Source organism: Taeniopygia guttata, chromosome 9 (assembly GCF_048771995.1).
Source record: "Taeniopygia guttata chromosome 9, bTaeGut7.mat, whole genome shotgun sequence".
Classification (NCBI taxonomy): domain Eukaryota; kingdom Metazoa; phylum Chordata; class Aves; order Passeriformes; family Estrildidae; genus Taeniopygia; species Taeniopygia guttata.
In genome coordinates this window covers 17,059,685-17,082,257 of record NC_133034.1, presented here as the reverse complement: position 1 = coordinate 17,082,257, position 22,573 = coordinate 17,059,685, and the positions used below count along the sequence as shown (strand labels likewise).

Below are 22,573 nucleotides of genomic sequence, written 5' to 3'. Positions count from 1 at the left end.
AGTTACAGCTGGGAAAAGTGAATTGTACTTTATGTCTTCTGTACAGAAAGTGTTTAAATATTTATCTGTGATGTATAGCTCAGAAGAGGCAGCTTGAAGATCTCCTGCTGCACTGTATTGCATCCGACAGCTCAGTGTTGAACAGAACATGTGCTTTCATGAGCTATGAAGCATTACTATTTCTATCACTGTTGGACACTTTGTGACTAAAATGTTGGACCCATTATCCTATTATCCAGCAACACACACTGGACATAATGAACAGCTCTATATCCTTGGCCTTAGAGACCTTCTGTCAAGATCAAAAGAACTGGAAATTGTGCAAAGAAGTACTGTAAGCTGATAAGGAAATTATTCACAAAACAACGACAACAGAGGCACTGATTTGCACTAATTTCTGAGAAACTGCAGGAATTATTTCATCTACATATACAGTATATTTATGCAAAACTGGAGACCTCACTGGCATATTGTTGCAAGCAATAGGGAGTTGGACCTGAAACGTCATTTTTGTAAGTTTTGGGCAGCACCAAGTCCTTGTCTAGGTACTATTTTCAGACTAAGACTAAAATTTCAGCTGTAGCGTGCAATACATGAGGCGGCTGTCATGAAAAACATTCCACGTTATAAACTACTACTCTAAAAGCACCAGGGATTGGGCCAGGAATCCAGGCCCCAAGTGGTATCAAATGACTTATTATGCTATTTCCTTCCACAAAAGAAATTACATCTTGCAAGAAAAACCAAAACAGATACCTGAAATTAAACAAATTCTGTCTGGCAATTAAGCAGGCGGCAAAAGAGCAAAAAGAGGCTGTAAGGAAAAACAGGTTAGGTTTATCCTCTATACTGACACACTGCTTCCTTTCTTGATGAACCTACAAAATATTGCTGTAATCATAATATCAACATTTTCTTTGACTTCAGTAATTATACCACACTATAATTGAAACTTCTGAAATTGATGTAAAATATACTAAGAACCCAGGGTGGAAGTAAAAGCAGTAAAAATCAACCAAGAAATAAAGCACCATTTTCTTCTTTATCAGAGTAATTACCAAGGACTGAGGTAAATCCTGTCACTGGCTATCTTTTATTGTGATGTTCTTCCAGAAGATAAAGGCACAGACTCAGGGAAACCCTACAGCTTGAAGTCGGGACACAGTCTTGCAAACTGCAATGATACTCTGACTTCATTCACTAAGAGTAGGTTAAGTACCTGGAAAAACAGCCTAAGTCAAATACCTTACTTTGCAAAAGCTAAATATTTGAGAGTTACCATAGCACCTCAATATTCCCAAGACGCAACACAAGAGGACAGAAGAGGAACTTCTGAAACGAAGCCTCCAAATGCGGTCACTGCAACACAGACCGCTCAAGCCTGGCAGGAAGCTGATGGTCATCTCCTTCAGGAGAGCAAGATAACAAATTTCAGGGACAAAAAGTCAGTGCTTCAAGTCTGTGGTGCCACACTGAAATTGCTGGCTCTTGATCAGAACTAATAGTAAGCAGAGAATACGAACTGATAAACCAATCACCACTGAACAGTGCGAAGCTCTCCCAGCAGCCATGTGAATAAACAGAGCTTTAAGACCAGACATAAAAAGCACAGGGAGGACCACAGTAGCTCATCCAAGCAATTGATGCACATGCTGGGAAGGACACAATGTTGAGAAATTCAAGCCTGATAAATTTCCCACCACTGAGCCAAGTAGAAGGCTGGAGAGAAAAAATATTGTTGTCTCTCTCAAGAAGGTATTACATAAAGTATAACCACACATCCAGAGTATTTCACCATCCCCTTAAATTTCACTGTGCCATTTATACCTGTGTGTATCACCATTACAGCTCAGTGGGACACAGTATGACCCTGAAGAAACTGGTCTCCAGCTGGTGTCTCTTCCCTTACAGGCACTTCACCTGCAATGACCAACCAGGGACAGGGCAGCTCCTAATTTTCTCAGCAATTCAAGCAAACATACAGGTTTCTCTGTCCAAAATCCCTAGCTTGTTACCAGTCCCAGATTCTCCCTTTTCCTCTCATTTACACAGATAAATTGCCGAGGTGCCAGCTAAGTCCTGCCTTTACTGGAACACAACAAAACACTGTGACAACAGAAGGTCCATGGAACCACCTGCACTAGCAACAGGAAGATCTTCCCTCAGAGCATCCAGAGGCTATCCAGGGTGCAGAAACCCAGAAGGTAGAGCCTGAACACATTGCTGAAACAACAGCCTTATCTTGTGCAAGAAACTGGTACAACAGCAAAAACCCAGCTCAGTTCTCAGTGAAGCACAGGGTAATGTGTTGGGAATAGAGAAACATAAAAACAATCAGCACACACATCTCAATCCTAACAAACCAATATGCACAGAGCCTGTAAAGCCTCCTCAGAGAGCACCAGTTATACCATATATCTGATTTACATTTTTCAGAGAAATAACTGAAGCTCTTCAGCTTGTTCAAAAGGCCCAACGGGAAGGAGAAAACCCTCAATACACCTAAGTGGCAGCTTTGCAGCAGCATGAGACTAAACAAATGGAAAAACCTAAAATAGGTTGTGACAGTTTATCATTAATCAGTATGAATTACTTGGCAGAAGGCAGTATCTTTCAGTGCCTTTCCCAAAGAACTAACACAAACATGAGTACATAGCAAGAGATTTGGGGAGCAGGGGAAAAGATGTCATCGCTGATTGAGTTGTTGATGGCAAGAAACAAAAACTGAGACTACACAGGGCAGCACCTGTGTGGCTGAAAAACATGACTGGCATGTTCCAGCTACTTCATTTGGCAAGGGTAAATTCACCACAGAAGAATCATAATCATATTACAAAACACTCAAGGCTTTTGAATAGCTTCCTTGCAGTCAGATACCACTTCTCTAACAGTTCTATTTATTCATGCATTTTGCCAGAACAGGGATGAACAAGATTCTGAATCCTTACTCTTGTATTCATAAAAGATCATTACTGTTGAACATATGAAAGTATGAAAATAGAAGAAAGAGGGACAGGCATTATCTTTGTTTAGAAAGAGATATAAATGGAAAACTGCAGACAAAGCTTCCAGCTCAGGCAATCTCTATCAAGCCTATGAAGAAGCCCTTGTGCTGGCAGGTCCTTGCAAAGGATCCAAGCATCCAAACTATTCAATTTTTCCATCTATATGAAATGGTTTAATACAAAAGATAACTTGCCCATATGGATTTGGTGCCCAAAACACATAGTTATCAACATAGTTTTAGTGAACTCTGACTTGAAGTCTTGAATAGCTATCGAAGAAATTTTGCCTTGACCCTCAAAGCTCAGAGATCACCAAGATAGCAGCAGACCTCTTTCTTTTATTTGTATATGGATATACCTGTAATACCTTAGATCCCACTTATGATTGCCTTTTGTATTAGGTTTAGTTTTGTACTTACGTGTGTCAATAAATACTCAGGTCATTCACTCATTTTATACATATTAAAAGGAAGAGACAAGCTCTAATGTCTCAAACCATCATTTCAATTGTTATTAAATTGTTAACAAAATAGGTAGAAGGTTCAGCAAACGACCAGACTTGGCAAGAAGTCTTGCATTTGCAAGTTTAAAATCATACAGCTTCAAACAAAGGTAGAGAAGGTAGCTAGACTGAGTAAAAGCACCAGGCCAAAGCAGTTCAGACGAGTCCCCATTCTGCTGGAAACATCCTTACTTTTGTCCAAAAGACCTATGAGAGCTCACAAACCATGTCTGGAAAACAATTTGTGGTGATTCTGTCGTGCTTACATGTGAAAACCCATGTTAAAATTGCTAACTGTAGCTATTATCTCCCAGCAACTGGACAAAAGGCAGAAAAGCTGCCCTTGTATAGTAGTGTTAAAAGATAAATCTGAAAACAAGATAAAATTATCCAGATATTTGAAAGGACAAAGTTTAATTAGGGAATGAAGTTTTATCAGTGGGGAAAAAAAAAAAAAAAACCCAGACAGTGATCTTACTGAAATCTTCAGACATAAAAATGAAAGCAGTCCCACATTTGTATTGCTCCAGTCATTTCACACATGCTTCATTCATGTTAAGAAGGAAATTACCACAAAATCTGGAGCTGTGACAAGATAAGCTTTTCATGGACTGAAGACCCAAAAATTAGAGAGAGTTAATCATAACTAAAGCTTTGTGAACAACACTTGTCAAATACATGAGCAATTGCAACACCTACACAGTGCTATCCAAAACACCACAGCATGAAGACAGCCAAATGCCAGATACCAAAAGTCACCTCTGACAACTGACTTTCCCATAGAGTGATAATGAAGGGCATTCCATGCAAAGAATGAGGTGTCAACGCCTCTGCTATCGCTTCTTCCAAACACTGTAGTGGATAAAGTCTTTTAATCAACAGCAGCATAAACTCAATTTACCTAATGTGATTTGTAGGAAATTCTCTGTTCTCTGTCTCAGGCCCTACAAGTTTAGTAATGAAAATGAGAATAAACTCTCTCAAATCACAGCAAAAATATACTGAACTTACCTTCCACTGATCTCTGGGAAGCAGTTTCACCACCACGATGTCACCGTTCAGGGCTCTGTTGCGAGCAACCACTCCATCAATAAAAATATCACGACTCCCGTCCTAGACAAAGAGGAAGAAAAGTAAGTGCCAGACCAAAACATATTAAATCATGCTTATTATGAGGTTTAAAACATTGCCATTAAGAAAGACACACACCCTGATGAGGCAAACATCCTGCAGTTGTGCACAGGAACAAAACAGATTCACCATATGCCCTTTAACATACAGGATCTCTTAGCAAATGAGCACCTTTGTATGGATGTGACAGTACAGTAGTTCCACACTATTTACACAAGACAAGACAAGCCCTCAAGATGTGTTGTCTCAGTTCCTCTACAGTTACTCTTGGGAACAGGTAGAGAGTTTTCTGCTGTCACAGCTCTTGACACATTAATTTCTCACCTCAAACATTCAAAGCCAGTGTTCAGAACAGACAAGTGCTCAGAATTCTTTACAAGGCAGTCTCTGCAAAGTGCTCCATGCAGAGTTCCTGCTGCCCTCCTGGTGAGCTGGGAAAGAAGGGGCATGCAGCTCCTGGATCAGCAAGGCACTCTGTGAAGGTGGTCTGGATTGTGGTTAGGGATGCAATCTCTTCTTTTTCAAATGAGTTAACACCATATATTCTGCATTTGCCACAATTAATGTTAGAAGGTATCCCAAATAATGACAACCACCAATGCCAACTGCAAGCCAGGAGATCTTTTACTGTAACAGACATGTCAGGACACCTTCTCTGAATATTCTGGGTTAGCGTCCTTGCACAAGAGCCTCTACTAATTGCATACACCATGATTATCCACCCCAGACATGCTTGGAATTCGCTTACTCTCGATTTAGTTTGGGAGATTTTCTTCATGGGGTGAACAAAGTTTCCTGAAGATGCCAACACAAAGATTTTAGTTTTTAAAGGACTGCCAGTTTTGTCTTTTTTTTTCCTTTTGATAATTATTGACCATGCTTTTGCTGCTTTCATTTCTGCCTTCCCATAATTCAGTATACAAAAAATTCCATGTGTCTGTTTACAGTACAATGAACATGTCAAACAATGTGAGCATTTAGTATCAATATGACCAATTTAAACAGTTTTTCTGAAGAGAGTTATCTTTGCATAATTTTGAGGTACAAAAAAGGAGGTTGAGTTTCTTCAGATTAGTATTTCATTGTCTTTCAAAGAAAAAAAATAGCCTCACAAGACTTAAAGTCTTAATCACAACTTCAGCTGTTTCTCAGACACTCTGAGTCTCAGATGCGTGAATAAATCCAATCAGAACTACCAGCATGCTCAGTGTCCAAGAAAAACTTCTTTAAAAACCTGAAAACATGAAGCCCAAATATCACATAAATATCTTACTCTGCTTAGATACCAAAACAATAAAAGGAAGAACCCTGCCATGATGTGAAACTAAGGCCGTCCTCCAAGAGACCAAATTACTCTTAGAAAGAAAAGCAGCAGCAGCTCAACAGCTGTGTGAAAGCTGCCTCCCATGACAAGATGCAGAAAAATTGCAAAGCCTCTTGGACCAACATAATTCAAATTGGAAACCATTCTCTTCAAAAAGCCAGATTTTTTACACATGGTCTTATTCCTTATTTCTCCCCACCCTTTCCCTTCAGCTCCAACTCTATCATTGCCTAAATCCATCATATACATAAAAATGAAATGTTCAAAGTCACTTTCTAAAGCAAATTCCTGGTTTGGGTTAGGGTTGGTTTTTTTTTTTTTTGGTCTGTACCTGTAGCTGCTCTGTGCTGCACGACACAGGCTGGCACTCAAAATCATTTGCTCTACACATTTTCTTCCTTTTCTCCTGTGTCCATGAAAATACAAGACATTTTCTTCCACTCCCTGTAAAGGTGCCTGATGTACCACACCATCTGGTTAAAGTTTCATCTCCACACTCTGCAAGACTTGTATATAATTGTACCCACACATTCTTTCCAAACAATAGGGGGGGGGGGGTGTATGTATATATGTATATATATACAAATCTACATATGTGTATGGACACCTATTTTACAGCAATTAACTTCAACATCTGCAACAAAGCTGTCATCAGAAAACTGCCATCAGTTTTGGTTTTCCCTCCAAAAAGAAACATCTCTATATCTAGAGCTCCAGGCTCACAACTGTTGGGTGAACTTACATACTTCCAAGAAAATTTGTGCATCCCACTTTTTCCTCTGCACAGCTGACACTTCAGGTTACTAATGCAATTAAAATGGCACTGAATGACAACAGAACACAATCACTTGCAAAGTTTCAGCTGTCCCTGGGGCGCATCTACTCTAACAGTCACAATGGCCTCAAGACTCCCACTGCCCCTTCCAGGGAGCACAGGGCTTTCTTTGCAAATATCACCAGCAGTGCTCCCTATCCTGCTCTGACAAGAGATCTGCCGTACTTCCATCTGCTCTGGAAGTGGCTCCCACAAGCACAGCACAGCTCCAGTCCCTGTCACTCAGGCTCAGCAGCACCATCCTTCATGCTGACACCTCAAACCACACCACCCTGCGCAGGGAACAAACGAGATGCAAAGCAGAGATTTAAATTCTTGGGGTGTGCTCTCTGGGTAGCTTCAAGAAAAAAAACCCTGGGCCTTCCCCTCAACTCTTCATGCAACGAGACGAGCAGAGAGAGCACATGTGCAGCAAGAAACACGCAGGGATTTCTGGTGTCAGAAGGTGAACAGCTGTTGCATTGAACTCCATGAAGCCATGGCCAAGTCATAGCTGAAGTGAAAGGGGCATAGTGCCCTTGTCAACAGCAGAAAAGAAAGGGTGATTTTTCACAGCTGCACCTCTTGCAGCATATGGCAATGATGGGAAGTGCTGCAGAACACCAAGGCTGCAACCCCTCCATTATGGCAAATAATGTTATACAGAGGATAAGCTTCCCAAAGCATCTGTCTTAAAGGACTGTGCCAACACAAACCAGAGTCATCTTCATCCAGGTGTTGATTCTACTGGCTCTGGTATACATCTCCATAAGGGGCAGAAAAGTAGAAAGATAGTTGAGATAACCACCTCTGCTAGCCCTCCTTAATGTGTGCATTCCTGCACACAGAACAGGCACAAGGCAACAGCTGGACACCAGAGGGGTGATTAGGAGTAAAGCCTCACATCCAAATAACTCATGAGAGTAGCTGAACTCCTCTTTTAACCTTGCATTTTGTAAATTCAGAGAATATATTTAATAGCTTACACTTACCACACCTACAAGGATACCTGGCAAAGGAAGGATCAAAGTTCCTTTCACTTACACACTTCCCTCCTGATGTACCTGCGAGCTGCTCTGTACTTCTTCCTCTAGTTAATGCTAGTGTATTCTCTGCACCTCCAACCTTTTCCCATCCCTTTAATGACAACCTTCTCTAATAAAGCTCCAAAATATTGCTCCAAATCAACAACATAAACTGAAAAACACCATGAATTTCAAGGCTTTCCCAAGCCCCAAAACAATAGCGCTGTCAGTAGCTGGGAGAACAACACAATCAGTGTTTCACTGTCTCAGGGCAGGCTCTGCCTTCTCATCCCCACACCAGCAAAACATTTCAATATAAAACTCTCATTAACAGCAACACTTTGACCAAGTCAGTTCCAGATAAAATGCTTTGGCTGTGCCAGCTGTGAGGTCACCTTCCTGACTGGATGGCCCTGAAATTGCAGGAGTCCTTCTTTCCTGTCAAAATAAGGATGGAAGAGAGAAGAGGTGCAAGGCAGTCCCATGTGGCAGAAGCACATCCCAAGCCAACCAAGATACAGCCTGTGCCAGAGCGGGCACATGAAAAGGAATCACGCATATTATTTCTGGAATGACTTTTCAAATTAGCTCATGCAGCAGATCGAAAATGGAGAGCATATTTGTTTAGGGAAGATTAACTTAAATCAGTGGAAAATCTATAAAATCTCTGCAGCCATAAACCAGGGGTTTCTGATTACGCTATCTGGTGGTCCTCAAACCTGACTTCAGCTGGCCTCTGTGGGACCCTGCAGTACCTCCAACTCCAGCACAAGCAAAGTGTTTTTTTGAGGTATGAGAAAGCAGGATTTAGTTGGGAATATTTGATATAAAAGAAAATCCAGATTGTGTTCATTTATTCCAACTCATTCACCTCTGAGTGACCTTCTATGCACAGCATAACTCCTATCTTAATGTACCTTTACTTATGAACTTTAAAGCATTATAAAATTACACTTACTGGAGATGGAATGAAGGCTTCATGGTACTTCTTAGGATTTATTCTCAAGGGTCCCTTAAAAAAAAAGGAAAGAAGGAGAAAGATTATGCCTGAATCTTATTAATTTTATTTAACACCAGTTAAATTAGAGAGCTGTGGGTAATATATCTACAGTGAAACATGAGAGATACATCTAAATTTCCATTATACATTTCAAGTCTTGACAACTTAGCATCCAAGCAATTTCAAGCCAAAAGGCGGTTTCATGATAGGCTTAAGCTGATCTACTGCAGTCTGTCATCAAAGAGATGTTGAATCATTAGTTGTTGCTGCTACTGGGTGAACTGAGGATCCAAGCTCTCCTGCTCCTTTCACACATTTTCTGCTGAGCATCCACCAGCTTTGTTAACAATTGGATAAGAGAAACAATTTGGCTTGCTCTGTTTTGGAAAAGGAGAATGTTGGGTTTGCTTATTTTGGAGGATGCAAGGAAAGAGGAAAAGAAAAGCTGAGCTTGCATGGCAGCAGGTATCATTCTTATGGGGCTCTGGCTGCTTAGGCTGTTCCTGCAAACAGACAGCAGCAGTAACTGTGATAATAAAGTACATTTCCAAAAAAGAATTTAAAGGATTTTCCAAAAATAAACATTTAAAGTCTACAGGATTAAATTCTGTTTAAACATACTTAAAGGCAAACTATCTTAAATACATTTGAAAATTCCACGGTCTATCTATTTCTGTTTTGTTATCTGCCAACTTAAAGGCCAAGTCACCTGCAACAAATTCATATCAACCCTCCAAAGTAAACCAACCAGTTTTGCTGCTTGCACTCATGTCCATCCAAGAGAAAGGCAGAGCAAACCAAAGCCTTACAGGCTACACATTTGCATCCCAAAAGTATCCTGGAAATTGGGATTCAGGTGACTGCAGTTCAAACTGACAGCATTTGAATCTTATGGGAATACAAGTTAGGTATCTGCCTTCCAACAGGCTTCTGCTCTGGGAAGAAACTTTAGAAATTTCTCCACTTGTGTATTTGAAGTAATGTTAGCCAATTTATTATATGAACAGATTCCATCTGTTTGCACTTCTGTGTTAAGCAATCATAGGAGCCTCTCACAGGAATTGCTTCTCTAAAACTTTACTGCGGCAAATAATTTTTTATGTATTCTGGGAAACACTCAGACAATAAGAAAGTCCAGCTGATTACATGTGAAAGTTTAGCTGCCTTGAAGAATTCACAGATTTACGAAGATTTTCAATTGCACTTATTTGCTAAAGTTTACCAGCTAATACAGAATACCAGATTACCAGCAGCATGTATTCCATACTCTTTAGATACTATTTGAGTACTTTGCTTCACTACCTAATTTTATGTCTCACATAACTTGTACTAACAAGGACACTAGCCCCCATTGCAGGCATAACCCAGGACAACAGCATGGAAACAAAGATGACCCACTGAGAGAAACCCTGGGGTAATTTTGTCCTTAAGCAAAGTGAGAACTGACTTGCTGTCATCAGTTTCTATTAGCACTGGTACCCACTGGTGGAAAACTCTCAATGGTTGTCCTCCACTTATTTCCCATAATCAGTCATCAGGAAGTTGTAACAGACAGAAAGGAAAAAATGGAAAGGGATTGTTGCTCTGTTTGTCAATGAGACAATTCCTATATGTGGATCTACCTATCAGCACTAAGCAGATGAGGGGATATATCCTGTTTTCCTCTGCACAGTCCCCTTGAATAGTGTGGGACAGCTGTCAATCAGTCAGGTGTAAATGCCAATAATGCACATGAAAAATCAGGGTTTGTGTCCATGGCCCAGAAGGCACCAGAGCAGCAACTTGACCATGGATGCCCAGCTCCAGCAAACACACAGAGGAGCATGGTGTTACCACATTTATTGTGCAGCCTGTTTATCTGCATTTTATATGCACTACCTAATTATGATCAGCATTAGAATTCTTACGTCAAGTAACATTAAAAAACTTCAGCTCTTCCTTTAAGCAAGAAATTCACAAAATTAATCTTAGAAAGCAGATGGGCCCTATTATCTGTGCCCATGAAAATCCTATTTACAATGCTGTACATTTCACGCTGTGATATCATATCTGGAACCAGTCACTCTCCCCATCTGCAATGAACAACTGTTCTCATATGTGTATTAGGGGGTGAGGATCTGGCTGCAGAGTCTCATGATGTCACACTAATGTTGTATTATTTTACAATAGCTTGCAAATAATAGCTGCTATATTTATCAGTGTTTTTCTGCCATTGGGGCTTTTGTTATGAAAGGGAAGAACAAGGTCTGCAGGAAGGTTTCTAAAACATTTTCTGATGATTCAAGGCAGTTTCACAGGCTCTTGCCAATAAAGTTTCTAACCTTACTGAACTTTCCCAGTGAGACACAAAAGGGTCACAATTTCTCAAGCTGCTTTGCTAAACACAGGGCAGGCAGTACTCAGACTAACTTTCAAGCATCCCAAACCAGGCAGTTTATAAAAACTATTGTAACACATACGCCTAGATTCATTTGTATGTACAAAACACCAAAATGAGGTCAGAGTTCACAAGTATCTGATTGCTACCAAGGCTTCCTTCAAAAAAACAATCCATGAAAATCAGGGAAACCCCAGCTTTCACATCCACAAAAGAACAGCTTTCCAAGGAAAAACACCCTTTTAACAGCAAAGCAGGCTCTGCATCTCTATTCGCTCCACCTGACCCCAGCAGCCCTGCAGGGAGGGTCTGGGAGACACTGGAGGCGTGGAGCAGACATGAGGCTGATGCTTCAGAGGATGATTAGAGTCCTTTGGGTCAATGCTCCTTAATACACAGCCTGATTTCATCTGTTGTGTGTAACCATCATCCTGTGCTCACAGAAGGACGCAGGAGTTATTCAGTCTTGTTTGCCTTCAGGCTATCCGGTGTGATTCCAACCAACCCGATACGCCTGGGGCTTGCTCCCTGCAGTTTTAAGGGCAGGGAAGTGGGAATTCTGTGCATTCTAAGTGCCTGAGCTCAGATCCCTTTTCCTGCAGAAAGGCGTTTCCGGACACGTCGTGTGACTAAGCGAATCCAGGAATCTTCAGGTCACACTTCTCCTGCTACTTATCAAAGCATGACTTATGTCAGATACAGCACTAGAAGCCATTAAGATCAATGTTACGGAAAACGTCAGCACCCATAAAGATAACCTTTCACTCCTCCTGATCTAGGGCTGCCTAATTACGGCACTTGTGTGTCATCTGAGCAACCTCCAGGTCTCCCAGGAGTTTCTGTGGGTTGGGCTTTCAGGAACACTTTGTTGCACAGCTGCATTGCCAAGGTCCAAGAATCTCAGTGTTATGGCAGGCTCTTTTCTCCCTAACAGAGCTCTCAAATTCTCATCCAAATATAAGCAGATCCAGTGTTTCCAGGATGCTCCAGGAGACAGCCCATGTTCAGAGAGTCATGCTGCTGCCTGGGAGCACTCCAGTTGCCTCAGGACCATCAGATTCAGACCAATAGGTTTGTCCTCTCCTTCCATATGCTCGTATGGAGCCTTTTTGCAGGTTACCGTGCCAGAACAATGCCCTGCTTGTGGGGGTTAATACAACAGGGATATGTTCATTCTGTCTCTTGCCATTGTAGCAAAAACTACTGAATATTCATCCATTCATTAAAGATGCCCTCAGGATCTTACCTATCCTGGTTGAGGCTGCAGTGATGAATGGTCTTGATGAAATCATAAGGATGAATGAACTGAAGATGAGAAATACTGAGCTGGGATGCCCATGATCTAACACTCAGCTCTGAATTATTAAATCCAGCTTCTACAGTTTCAATTGTTTCTCTGAGATGTGGAAGTGGATGAAAGGAAAACAGACAGAGCCTAAGAAAGCACATATGATTCTTCCAGTTACACAGCACATGACCTGGAGTAGACACTACACATTTACAAGAATTAGGGATTTTTTTGCCAGGGATCATGCAATCACAGGTCCCTGGAGACTCAGCATTTCGATGGAATTCTCAGGTAGTAATCATAGCCTGATGTGTCTCATCTGCAGCTGCACTTGACCTCATAGGCAGTCTACGCACACTGCACTTAACACTGTCAGGCTGTGTTACCAAAAATGGTGCCAAAAACACCCCTGAAGGTAAGGCAGAAGCTTTAGTTGATGCTATATGCCAGTGCAGCCATGAGGGAAGTCACAGCTAAAGGCTCCCATTTCCTTCTTCACCATTTGCTTCCCATTGAAGACGTCTCTGATGGTCTTTAAAAATGCACTGGCCTAAGGTCCACGTAGCCCAGTGGACCATGCTGATCATCAGCAAGGATATGATTTCTCTCAAAGCTAAGAGTGCGTGAGATTGGTCTTCCGGATGGAAGCAGGCAGTCTTTTATGTAAAATTCTCATCACACCTCCAGAGATTATGCCATTATAATAAGACAAAAATTGAGGTGATGTAATTTGAGACTCCAGTGTATTGATGAAAGTATCACAACCTCACCAGTACGACAACACTGATTAAATGGCAATGGACCTGTGTGTGTTTGGGTAAACAAAGCCTCAGTGTGGATGTCACTCCTTTGTTGACTTCCACCTGCCTTTTTTCTCCAGCCAGTCTGATCTCACTGGGATGCCAGGTGTGTCTTGAAGAACATTACACCATGATGAGGACTACTATGAACATGATGCAAGGACGCTCACTTCTCCATCTCAGCCCTGGCAGACTTCATGTAAATCTCCTCTACCCAGCAGCCAGGAGAGCAGGTCCACCCCCACATTCTTAAAAAATACTTGCTGCCTAATGATGGCTGCAGTTTTGCTGCTCCAAAAAGTAGCACAAACATTGTTGTGAGAAATTTCAGCAAGAGGTATCTTGCTAAGGGCATTTTTTTTTGCTTACACTGACACAGACAGAGGCTGCTAGCAACTGCTGTTGTTTTGAGCATCATTTGTAAAAGGAAGTGTCTCCCTAGTAATGACCATCACGGCCAGCAGACTATTAACCAGAAATCTGCAATTTATCACTAGTGTGGATCAGGAATTTTACAGAACATGCAATCATCAAACAAAAAAGTACTTCAGAGGAACGTAGAAGATTCCATCCCACTTGTAGAACATCCTGAAAAAGGAAAAATATCTTCCTCTGGCATCTACAAGTGCTACATCAATTCCCTGTCATCAACTGCTCCTTATTTCCAACAATTGCCTGTGATTTTCACACTTAATCACAAGAGCATGGACACTGTACATTTCAGGCACCTGAATTAGCTCTCCCCTTTTCAGTCCTGCTGAAACATCTTCCTTTGACACGTAGGCTTCAAATATACTCTTCTTCCTCCCTCGAGTGGGTTTATTTAGATTCTTTCTGTCACCTGATGTTGGGACAGTAGCATAGGATCCTCCTGCAAACAAAAATTTGTAAGCGTTACCTTGCCCACCAAACATGTGTGTGTATCTTAACAGAATCTGTACAGAAGTTTTATATTCAAAGTTGAACTTCTGAGAACAGTTTGCCTAGAAATACTGGCACCCAACTTCAGAACACTGAAAAGCCTGGAATAATCATATTTTACAAATAATCAACAATCTTTTACAGCTTATTTTAAAGTCAACAGCATTCATCCCAGCCCATCTTTTAAAGCACAGGGCTTCAAGGCAGCTTATTCCTGAAGTGTGTACACACACTGCTTTAATACCTCTGGGAGTTCCCAGTTGTCTGGGATTTATTCTGCTGTCTGAATTGTTCATTGTTTCTGTCTGCGATTCAGAGAGTTGCCTCTTCCTATCGAAGTTCTGGGGAGTTCTTGCAGATTCAGAGTTGTTTCTGGTCCTTGCAAACCCTCTTTTTTCTGCACCTGAAATCAAATACAGGTTTGAAATAACAAGGAAGGGAAGAGGAACCCCAGTGCCAGCTTGCGGTCCTGGTGAAGCTCACGGTCTCTAGTTCTCCGTACAAGTTACAACCATGAGTCACAGCCTTTATCCAAGAGAAACAAGCCTTCATTAGTTCATTTGTAATCTGTTGGCTCTTTGGGTCTCATAATACTAACTTATTGTAGCATAAATAAAACGCTGGAAATTACGATGCTAAAGTTGGATACAACCTTTCCAAAATCCTGGGAAATTCATTAGAGCGTATAAAATGTGAAATTGTTAAACTGTTTCCAAAGTCTCCACCCCATTAAGCCCCCAAGTAGTGAGAAAATATAACCTCCCTACAACTTAATTCAGCAGGTCAGAAATCAAGGAGGCAGAAAAAAATTAGCAACCCACACTGGAGTTATTAACTTTGGAGCTACCAGAGGCAGCACGGTACACAAGGACACCAGAAAGAAGTGCCAAAGCTCCAAATGTCCAGCCTGCTCAGAATAGGCCACAATTATATGAAAATATTCTGCAGAGACTCACCCCTTACTTCCCTGCCATCACCTCAGCCCCTTCCCTACAGCCAGGAGAGCAAGCAGCAGCTTCCAAAGCGTATGCCAACGCTGTTCCACGGATCAGCACATTGGAATGCAACCCAGCGCCGCGCAGCTGCCCTCTTGGCCCTCCACCTGGATACTGAACATGTCATCACAGCTTTGCCTTCCAGCCCCTCCTGGCTACGCTCCCTGGGTCCAAGCTTGTACCTGCAAGTCAGAAAACGTGCAACGCCAACTTATTTGCTACGGTGCTATCCAAGTTACAAGGCAGATTTTTTACCTATGGTATCCTTCTCAAATGAAATAGAAGATTGCTTCACAGCAGCGAGAAAAAAAATGTTTTAAAGGCTGTACTTAAGCAGAGATCTTTTAAAAATATGGTGCAATGAGAGAAAACTGCTACTTTGCCCAATCACAGAGAAAAAGCAATTTTTATAGATATAACAACAGGGAAATCAGCAGGAGGGAGGGACCCTCCTAATTCAGGAGGGAAGACACCAACAGGCAGAGGGACAACTGAAGATGCCAGCTCAGACAAGTCCGGGAAGAGATTACACACCACAGCAGTCCGAAGGGGAAGCTGAAACAAAGAGGAGGCCTCTGTTTTCAGTCCCAATAACACAGCATAGCTGGGCCTTTTTCTACACAATCAAGCTTTTCACACTCTGAGGGTACTTCCAGGGCGGAGACTTGTTTGAGGAGGTTGCAGCTGTAACATGGCAAATTTAGCACAGAGGCAAATTTAGGTTTCAAACCAGGTGATTGAGGCAATGCAACCTGTATGGCTCACATAATGACATGGAACTAAAATTAACTGATTCACAACTGCCTAATGAACTGATTTACAAATGTCCTAAGGGTCAAGTTAAGTTTAAAAACAGACACCAAAAGTAAAAGTACAGACTAGAGAATTGGCAACACAACTTGCTCCTGGATATGTTTTCAGAGACATTTTGGTGAAGGAATCTGACTTAAACTGCAACAGGCAGGATTTTAGGCTGCTCATGCAGAGAGGTCATGCAATCTGCTTCGTTGGAGGTTCTTAAAAATAGGTGAGACAGATGTCTGCCAGAGCTGGTCTAAGAAGAGTAGTTTTTTCCTTGAGGTAGTGAAATGGATTACATGAGCTCGTAAGGTCCTCTAAAGCCCTTGTTTCTATGACAGCAAGTCACAGAAAATACTACTATGAATTAAAGAGCCCAGGATAAAAAGGAGGCTAAATCTTAACATATAATTAAGAAGGAGCTGGGAAAAAAAAAAAAAGAGAGCATAAAACAAAAATGCAGAGCGGGAACGCAAAAAAATATCTCATTAATTGTGCAGCAAGCTAAGAGCCAGAATTAGGCACTGCAGAGAAGAGTTGTCCAGCACTTGGCTTGTCCAATGGTTCAAAAAATTTGGGGCCCCTACAGCCAAAAATAATGTACAGCAACAGCAAAGGGTGGAGAAGTATCTTTGTATGATAAAAGGTAGACATGAAGAGAGGCATCTGCACATTTTCAGCACTTTAACCTCGGGCTTGCTCTGTGGTGGGATTTTTCATTTGCTCGAACTCAAAAACAAAATTCACTCAAAACAACAAACTCTGCTTCAACGTAGCTGGCCTGCACGGCAGTTTGCACACAGCCACTTCGGATAGTATTTGACCCCCTTGGCCATGACATTTATGGCTAAACAAAGCTTTGTTACAAAGCCACAGGCAACTGTCACAATTTGCATTCAACTGGAACACAAAAAATTCTGCATGACTGTAATCTCTTGTATTTCTTCTCTTAAAACAAAGAGACCTAGCTACAAGTCACCACCTGTTTCAAGCAGAGTCAGTATTTGTTTCTGCCATGCACCTGTCCCCTAAAACTGGAAGTTAAAAATACCTCTCAAGATGGGCTTTCCTGCTGCCCCCACTGCCCAGCATCAATATTCTGATGCATAAACAGACACCATTCCACAAGGCAAACTGTAACTTGACTACTCTACAGCACAAGATATATTGAGACTATTCCTCCTGAAAAACCTATCACAAACATGGTTAAACCTATTCCATTACCACATGTGTAAGTCTTACTTTTTTCTTGGTGTCACAGTTGAGTGATTTGTAAGATAGAACAAAATCTCTCATGGCAGGACATCACACAAAGTAGTAACACATTCTAGGCATTAAAATAACCAAATAATAAATTATTAAGCAAATGAATACAAGAAAACATTTTAAATCACTTCAGTGGAAGGAAGACTGAAGTGCAGAGCTGAGGTTGGCTGATCCATCCTAACAGGAGACTTGAAGCAACCACAGAGCACTAAACATCTGCTGTGCAGAGCCACTCAGGCCTGAGCACAGCAATTCTAGTGCAAAACATTTAAATATTCACTACATGCAGCAAATGCAACACATTTAGGCGTTTATCCGGCTGGAGAGATGATGTATAGATGCTCCCTGTGTAGCCAACACTTGCCTGGGATTTCCAGATATTCTGCCATTTTCAATGGGAAATGACAAAGGACTAATAATTTGAGGAAAGGTGGTTGACTGTTCCATACTTGAAGTCCTCTGCAGGGAGATTTGGGTTGAAAAAATCCCAACACCTGCACCAGGCATGGAGACTCCCTACAATGGCAACAGAGGAACACCTAAACAGGACCAGCAGTGCCACCCCCAAAGCAGGGAAACCCTTCAAATGAGCCAAAGAGAAGCACCTGTGGGAAGCAGAACAGACAACTCCCACCTCCACAGCAAGAGAGATGTGAAAGAAAAGTGGGTGCATTCCTGGGTCTCCAGGACAATTCAGAGTCAGTCACTCACTTTTATTCTCATCACGGACACCAGGAAAAAAGCTGAAAGGATTCAGGGGCCAGTTGAGCTCTGCTGGAAGAACAGCACTGGAGCTCCATCTGAAATCCAAACCACCTCACTTCATCTCCATCACAACAATGACATCACACAATGGCACCTTTTGGTCTTTAAACCTAAGCACCTATTAATCTTTTCTTATTTGGGGCGGGGGGGGAAAGCATGCAGGCAGCTTCCCAGAATAATTGATCTGGCTTACAGTAAGAGAGGAGGATAGATGTTTTAAATCAGCTTATTTGGACATAATTTATACAAAATCTCTCTAGAGTTTAGCTTTTGAAAAGTACTGCATTTAATTAAATTTACATCTATTAGTCAGTTGATCAACTAGATGGTCAACTAAATCAACTAAAATGCTCAAGTAAACATTAAGTTAGCAAGGCCAGAAAGTCTTTAATTTCATATTAAAATTTGCATATTGCTTTACATAAGAAAGAAACGATATCCTCAATTTTATTTCCTAAAAATAAAACATTCCAACTGCCCTCTCACACCTGACAATCTCTTTGATTACTACCAGCAGAGAAGGAAAGTACTGCTGAATATTCATCAGCACATCCATGACAACTGCCATCCATGACCCAGCAAGAGACAGTTTTACTTGAGAGATCCAAATGAATTTTAAGATAAGGAGATCTTGGTACAGTTTCTCCCTTTCCTACCAAAGGGCATCTACACTTCCACCACACCTCCAAACTTCCAGCTTTCTTACCATCTATATTATTTATGTAGATACCTACACTGGTTAGGCAGCTCCCTGGGGTAGGCAGGACTGTGAAAGCATCACAATGGTGCTGGTAGCACCTCTGCAGTGTCTGACCCACCCAGACACTATCTCAACATGTTATTGTTCCTTTTACTTTAAAAAAAAAAAAAAATAATGTTGAAAACATTGGACAGAACAATATTGTTACAAACTTTCCCAATACAAAATACTTGCATATGCTATTTACTTTTATCAGTCCATGATTGGACACCAACACCTACACTGACTCTGCTATTGCTAGGAGGATTTTCCATTGCTTCCCAGCATTAGATCATGGTCTAGATATGGCAAGGAATTTTTGGAAAACCCTGTTTTCCAGTTAACATAAGCCTGAGAAGAAACAGAAGCATACCCCCACAACTGGTAACATGCAATAGAACAATTTGTTATCCGTTAATGAGACATTCTTAACACACAGTTCCTAAATATTTGTCCATATTTCTACAATGTTCCATTTCATTGCTTACTCATTTGAATGACTTAAACCAATTTCCTTCAAAACTTCCAAGTAATTCTTCAAGACAACCCAGCTGTGCACTTAGTGAGACATGATAAGGACACACCCATGATCTTGAAGACATGGCAGCTACCAAAAGAAGGATCACCCAACACTGCCCTAGCCCCAAAAGCAGAAATTAACCAACCAAAACCAACAAGAACTACCCTGATACCAGCCTGTGGTTAGTCCACATTCCCATTAAGGTCAGACTAGGTTAAACACAGCAAGAAAGTTAAATAAAGCATGTTCCTGCTCATCCTTACTAGAGATTTAATGAATTAGTGTCCAACCATGAGGCAGCCCAAGGCATCACCTCACAGATCTGTAAATTCAAGTTGGCCCTTGACTCCTGGCAGAGCTGACAAAGCAAATTTTAGAAACTATCAAATTTGGTCTTTTAGCAAATGAATACTCTCCAAGAGCTGCCAGAAAGTTCTATCTGCAACTTTATGAGGCACTATGGATGCTGATGTGTAACAGGGTGTATTAATAGTCTCAATACTAAAGTTCAGCCAACACAAACTCTGCCTTGTTTTGGAAAGACATCTGGGACATTAAAAAATCCACAGACCTACACAGCCCCCGAACAACACATCTCAGGTACTTTTGTGAATCTGTCTCTGCACAGCTTTGATGAGCTGGGGGTACACAGCTCCTGGCTGGGAGCTCTGGACGGGCACAGACCTACTGTTGGCACTGTTGTACCAGGCAACTGCCCCTTTCATTCTCCAAACACAAAAAACTCTGCCAGCAGAAGATGTTTTGCCAGCACAAACTGCATTAACATCAGGGTGGTTTTGCTAGGATCCCTGTGTCTGCCCCTTTCATATACTCAAGCAGGCAATTTCAAAGGTATTTGATATTTTCTGCAGCTCAAAGAAGCCTCCAGAATAATTCCCTCTCAAATTTTAAAAGCCAAAATGTGTTTGTTAGATTGTTTTGAATTTCTAATGCACCGGTAACATCCAGTAGATGCCATATTATAGAAGTGACGAAGTAAAAAATCTCCAAGCACTTACAAGACTACTACAATATCTGGGATTAAATTACCACACACAAGCAAAAACAACAGGCAAAACCAACAAACACCATCTAAGTGATCTCAAATGTGAGTTATGTCAACAAAAACACTGGACAGAGGCAGGCCAGAAGTAACAAGCTATTTATGTTTTGCAAAATATTTTGTGGATTTAAGAGATTAAAAGCCCCACTAATGGTAACAGCCAAATCTTTTTTTGTTTTTTATTTAATTTTAAAAGGAAAAACACAAAGACAGCTGTTGGTATAGCTGTTCAGGGAAGAAGTTCTGTAGCAGCAATTAAAAAGACACTCCTTGGAATCAATCTCTGTGCTAGAGCCCCAGTAATACACATACAGGACCAAACTCCATCCACCACGCTCACAGAAAGCACAGCTCTGCTTCAACCTATGTTAGGAACAGTCATGCTTCCATATTTCTCTGAACATGAAGTAAAAGAGTTCAGAGTTCTTGGACAGCCTTGGAACAGAACCACCTCCATGCATTTCACAGTATCTTGACGCCAAAAGCTTAAATAAAGTAGATGGCTCAAGATTAAAGACAAAGCAATAGAGACAAATGAGGATGTCATGGGAAAGAATTCATTAGGGATGTAGGAGTGGAAAGGCAAGACTTGGTGATATGTTATCAGTTCAGTGATGTTTCATTGCAACAGAGACCTGCAGGAGATAAACATGGTAGGCAATATTTCAGATGCTCAATCTGGAGTCTAAGAGAAAATCTGAGAGTGTGTTCTTCTTATCACAAGCAACTAAAAGAAGATCCTTCTTCTCTCATGAAATGTAAATTCAAAGAATCTTAAACTGGAGGTTCTGCAGCACATTCTTCTGCTTGGTCCAAGCCAGACCATGATCAGCTGCAGATTGATCATGATTAAAGCTAAGAGTTCCTACAACGTTGCTATGAGTCCTCCTCAAAAGTAGCCAAGGAAGTGAACAATTTGAAATTATCTTAATAATTGAAAAAGAGGGAAAACTTCCGGGAAAGGGAATATCTTGGTGGAACTGGAAAAGAATGGTAATATAAGAGCACTGTAGGGATTTAGGCAGATGGCAGATTGCATAATTAAGTTTAAAGTTAATTAAACAGTGATTCAAAGAAGAGAGACAATGCAAACCTACATTTACATGCACTGGCTTAGCCAAAATGCAAATTATATGCAAATGTCCTGAACTGAGTGGATGCTGTCTTGAAATCCAGCTGTCAGAAGCAGCTCCCAGGCCCCCCAGCCTCATCATTGACCCATTATGATAGGCCACCAGGGTCCAGCCACAGCATAAATCTAAATGTAACTTTCCACTGTGAAGACAAATCAAAATAAAATGAGAAGACATCGTGTTAAGTGAAAGCCTGTCCACACAGCTCTAAAATGAGTTCAGCAGTAATTCAAAGGACTGGAAAAGCCCAACTGGTTACCAGCAACTCTCTACAACATAACACAGCTCTGCCTGAGGCAGCCAGCAGGTTGTCTTTGGGCATGGCTGTGTTTGTGCACCAGCACTCTGTGAGCCATGGGTGCAGCCACCCAGGAACAAACCAAGAGAGCTCTCTCACCTTGCCTTTTTGGAGAAGGTGATTCTCCAAACAGATTTGGCAGAAAGTCTGCCAAAATCTGCACAGAAGAGTTGAATGTCCAACAAAAAAATAACAAAGGGAATTCTTACCACATGGGGAACAAGTTGGCCACAGACAGGCAGTCTCTCCCCCAGCCAGTGACTCCGGGTGGGGAAACACAGGCTGTCATGGCTTGTGAAGGAGTTCTTAGGGACATGAGCTGCCTTTAGAAGTGACTGTGCCACTGCAGCTGATTATGAAAGATTCAGACATACAACATTCTTAGAATGAAGAAGAAACACTCCAACTTAGGAGTAAAGGTAGCAAAAAAGTGGCATGTCCATGGATATTAAGGAAAGTCAGGAGAGACAGATGCTCATTTCCAGACTCATGAAAATGAGGTGGGAAGCAGACATATGGTGGAAGGCACATGTTGCCACTGCTCTTTTGCTTTAAGCTGCACATACTTATTAAAAACTCTTGTGCTGCATGTCCCCAGATTTCAATATGGAACTAGGGAAAATGTTCTTGCTGACTTTGGCTTTCAGAAGGGGCTCAGGCTTTGAAAAACTGAAATTAAAAATGCACAATGGATTCTTTCTGCTGCTGAAAACAATGCTGTGGAAACTGCTCCTGATGGCCAAGATCATGTGCTCACAACACCATGCTCCCACTTCCAAAACACTTCCAAGCATCCTCATGCTTGCAGG

At 41.4% G+C, this 22,573-nt stretch overlaps 1 protein-coding gene across 3 annotated transcripts in view; it reads right to left on the bottom strand.

The window, feature by feature from the left end:
* Positions 1-22,573, bottom strand: part of DIS3L2 (DIS3 like 3'-5' exoribonuclease 2) — a 180,386-nt gene that overhangs the window by 147,496 nt on the left and 10,317 nt on the right. For 2 of the 3 annotated variants that reach the window (XM_030279947.4, XM_072933683.1), the window contains exons 3-6: positions 14,432-14,590; positions 13,995-14,137; positions 8,760-8,813; positions 4,519-4,620 (exon numbers count right to left, since the gene is read on the bottom strand). In XM_030279947.4, the coding sequence (XP_030135807.4) occupies positions 4,519-4,620; positions 8,760-8,813; positions 13,995-14,137; positions 14,432-14,590 (458 nt within the window). Of the gene's footprint in view, positions 1-4,518; positions 4,621-8,759; positions 8,814-13,994; positions 14,138-14,431; positions 14,591-15,143; positions 15,260-22,573 lie in introns of those variants that run through there. The other variant, XM_030279949.4, reaches the window with a different exon arrangement.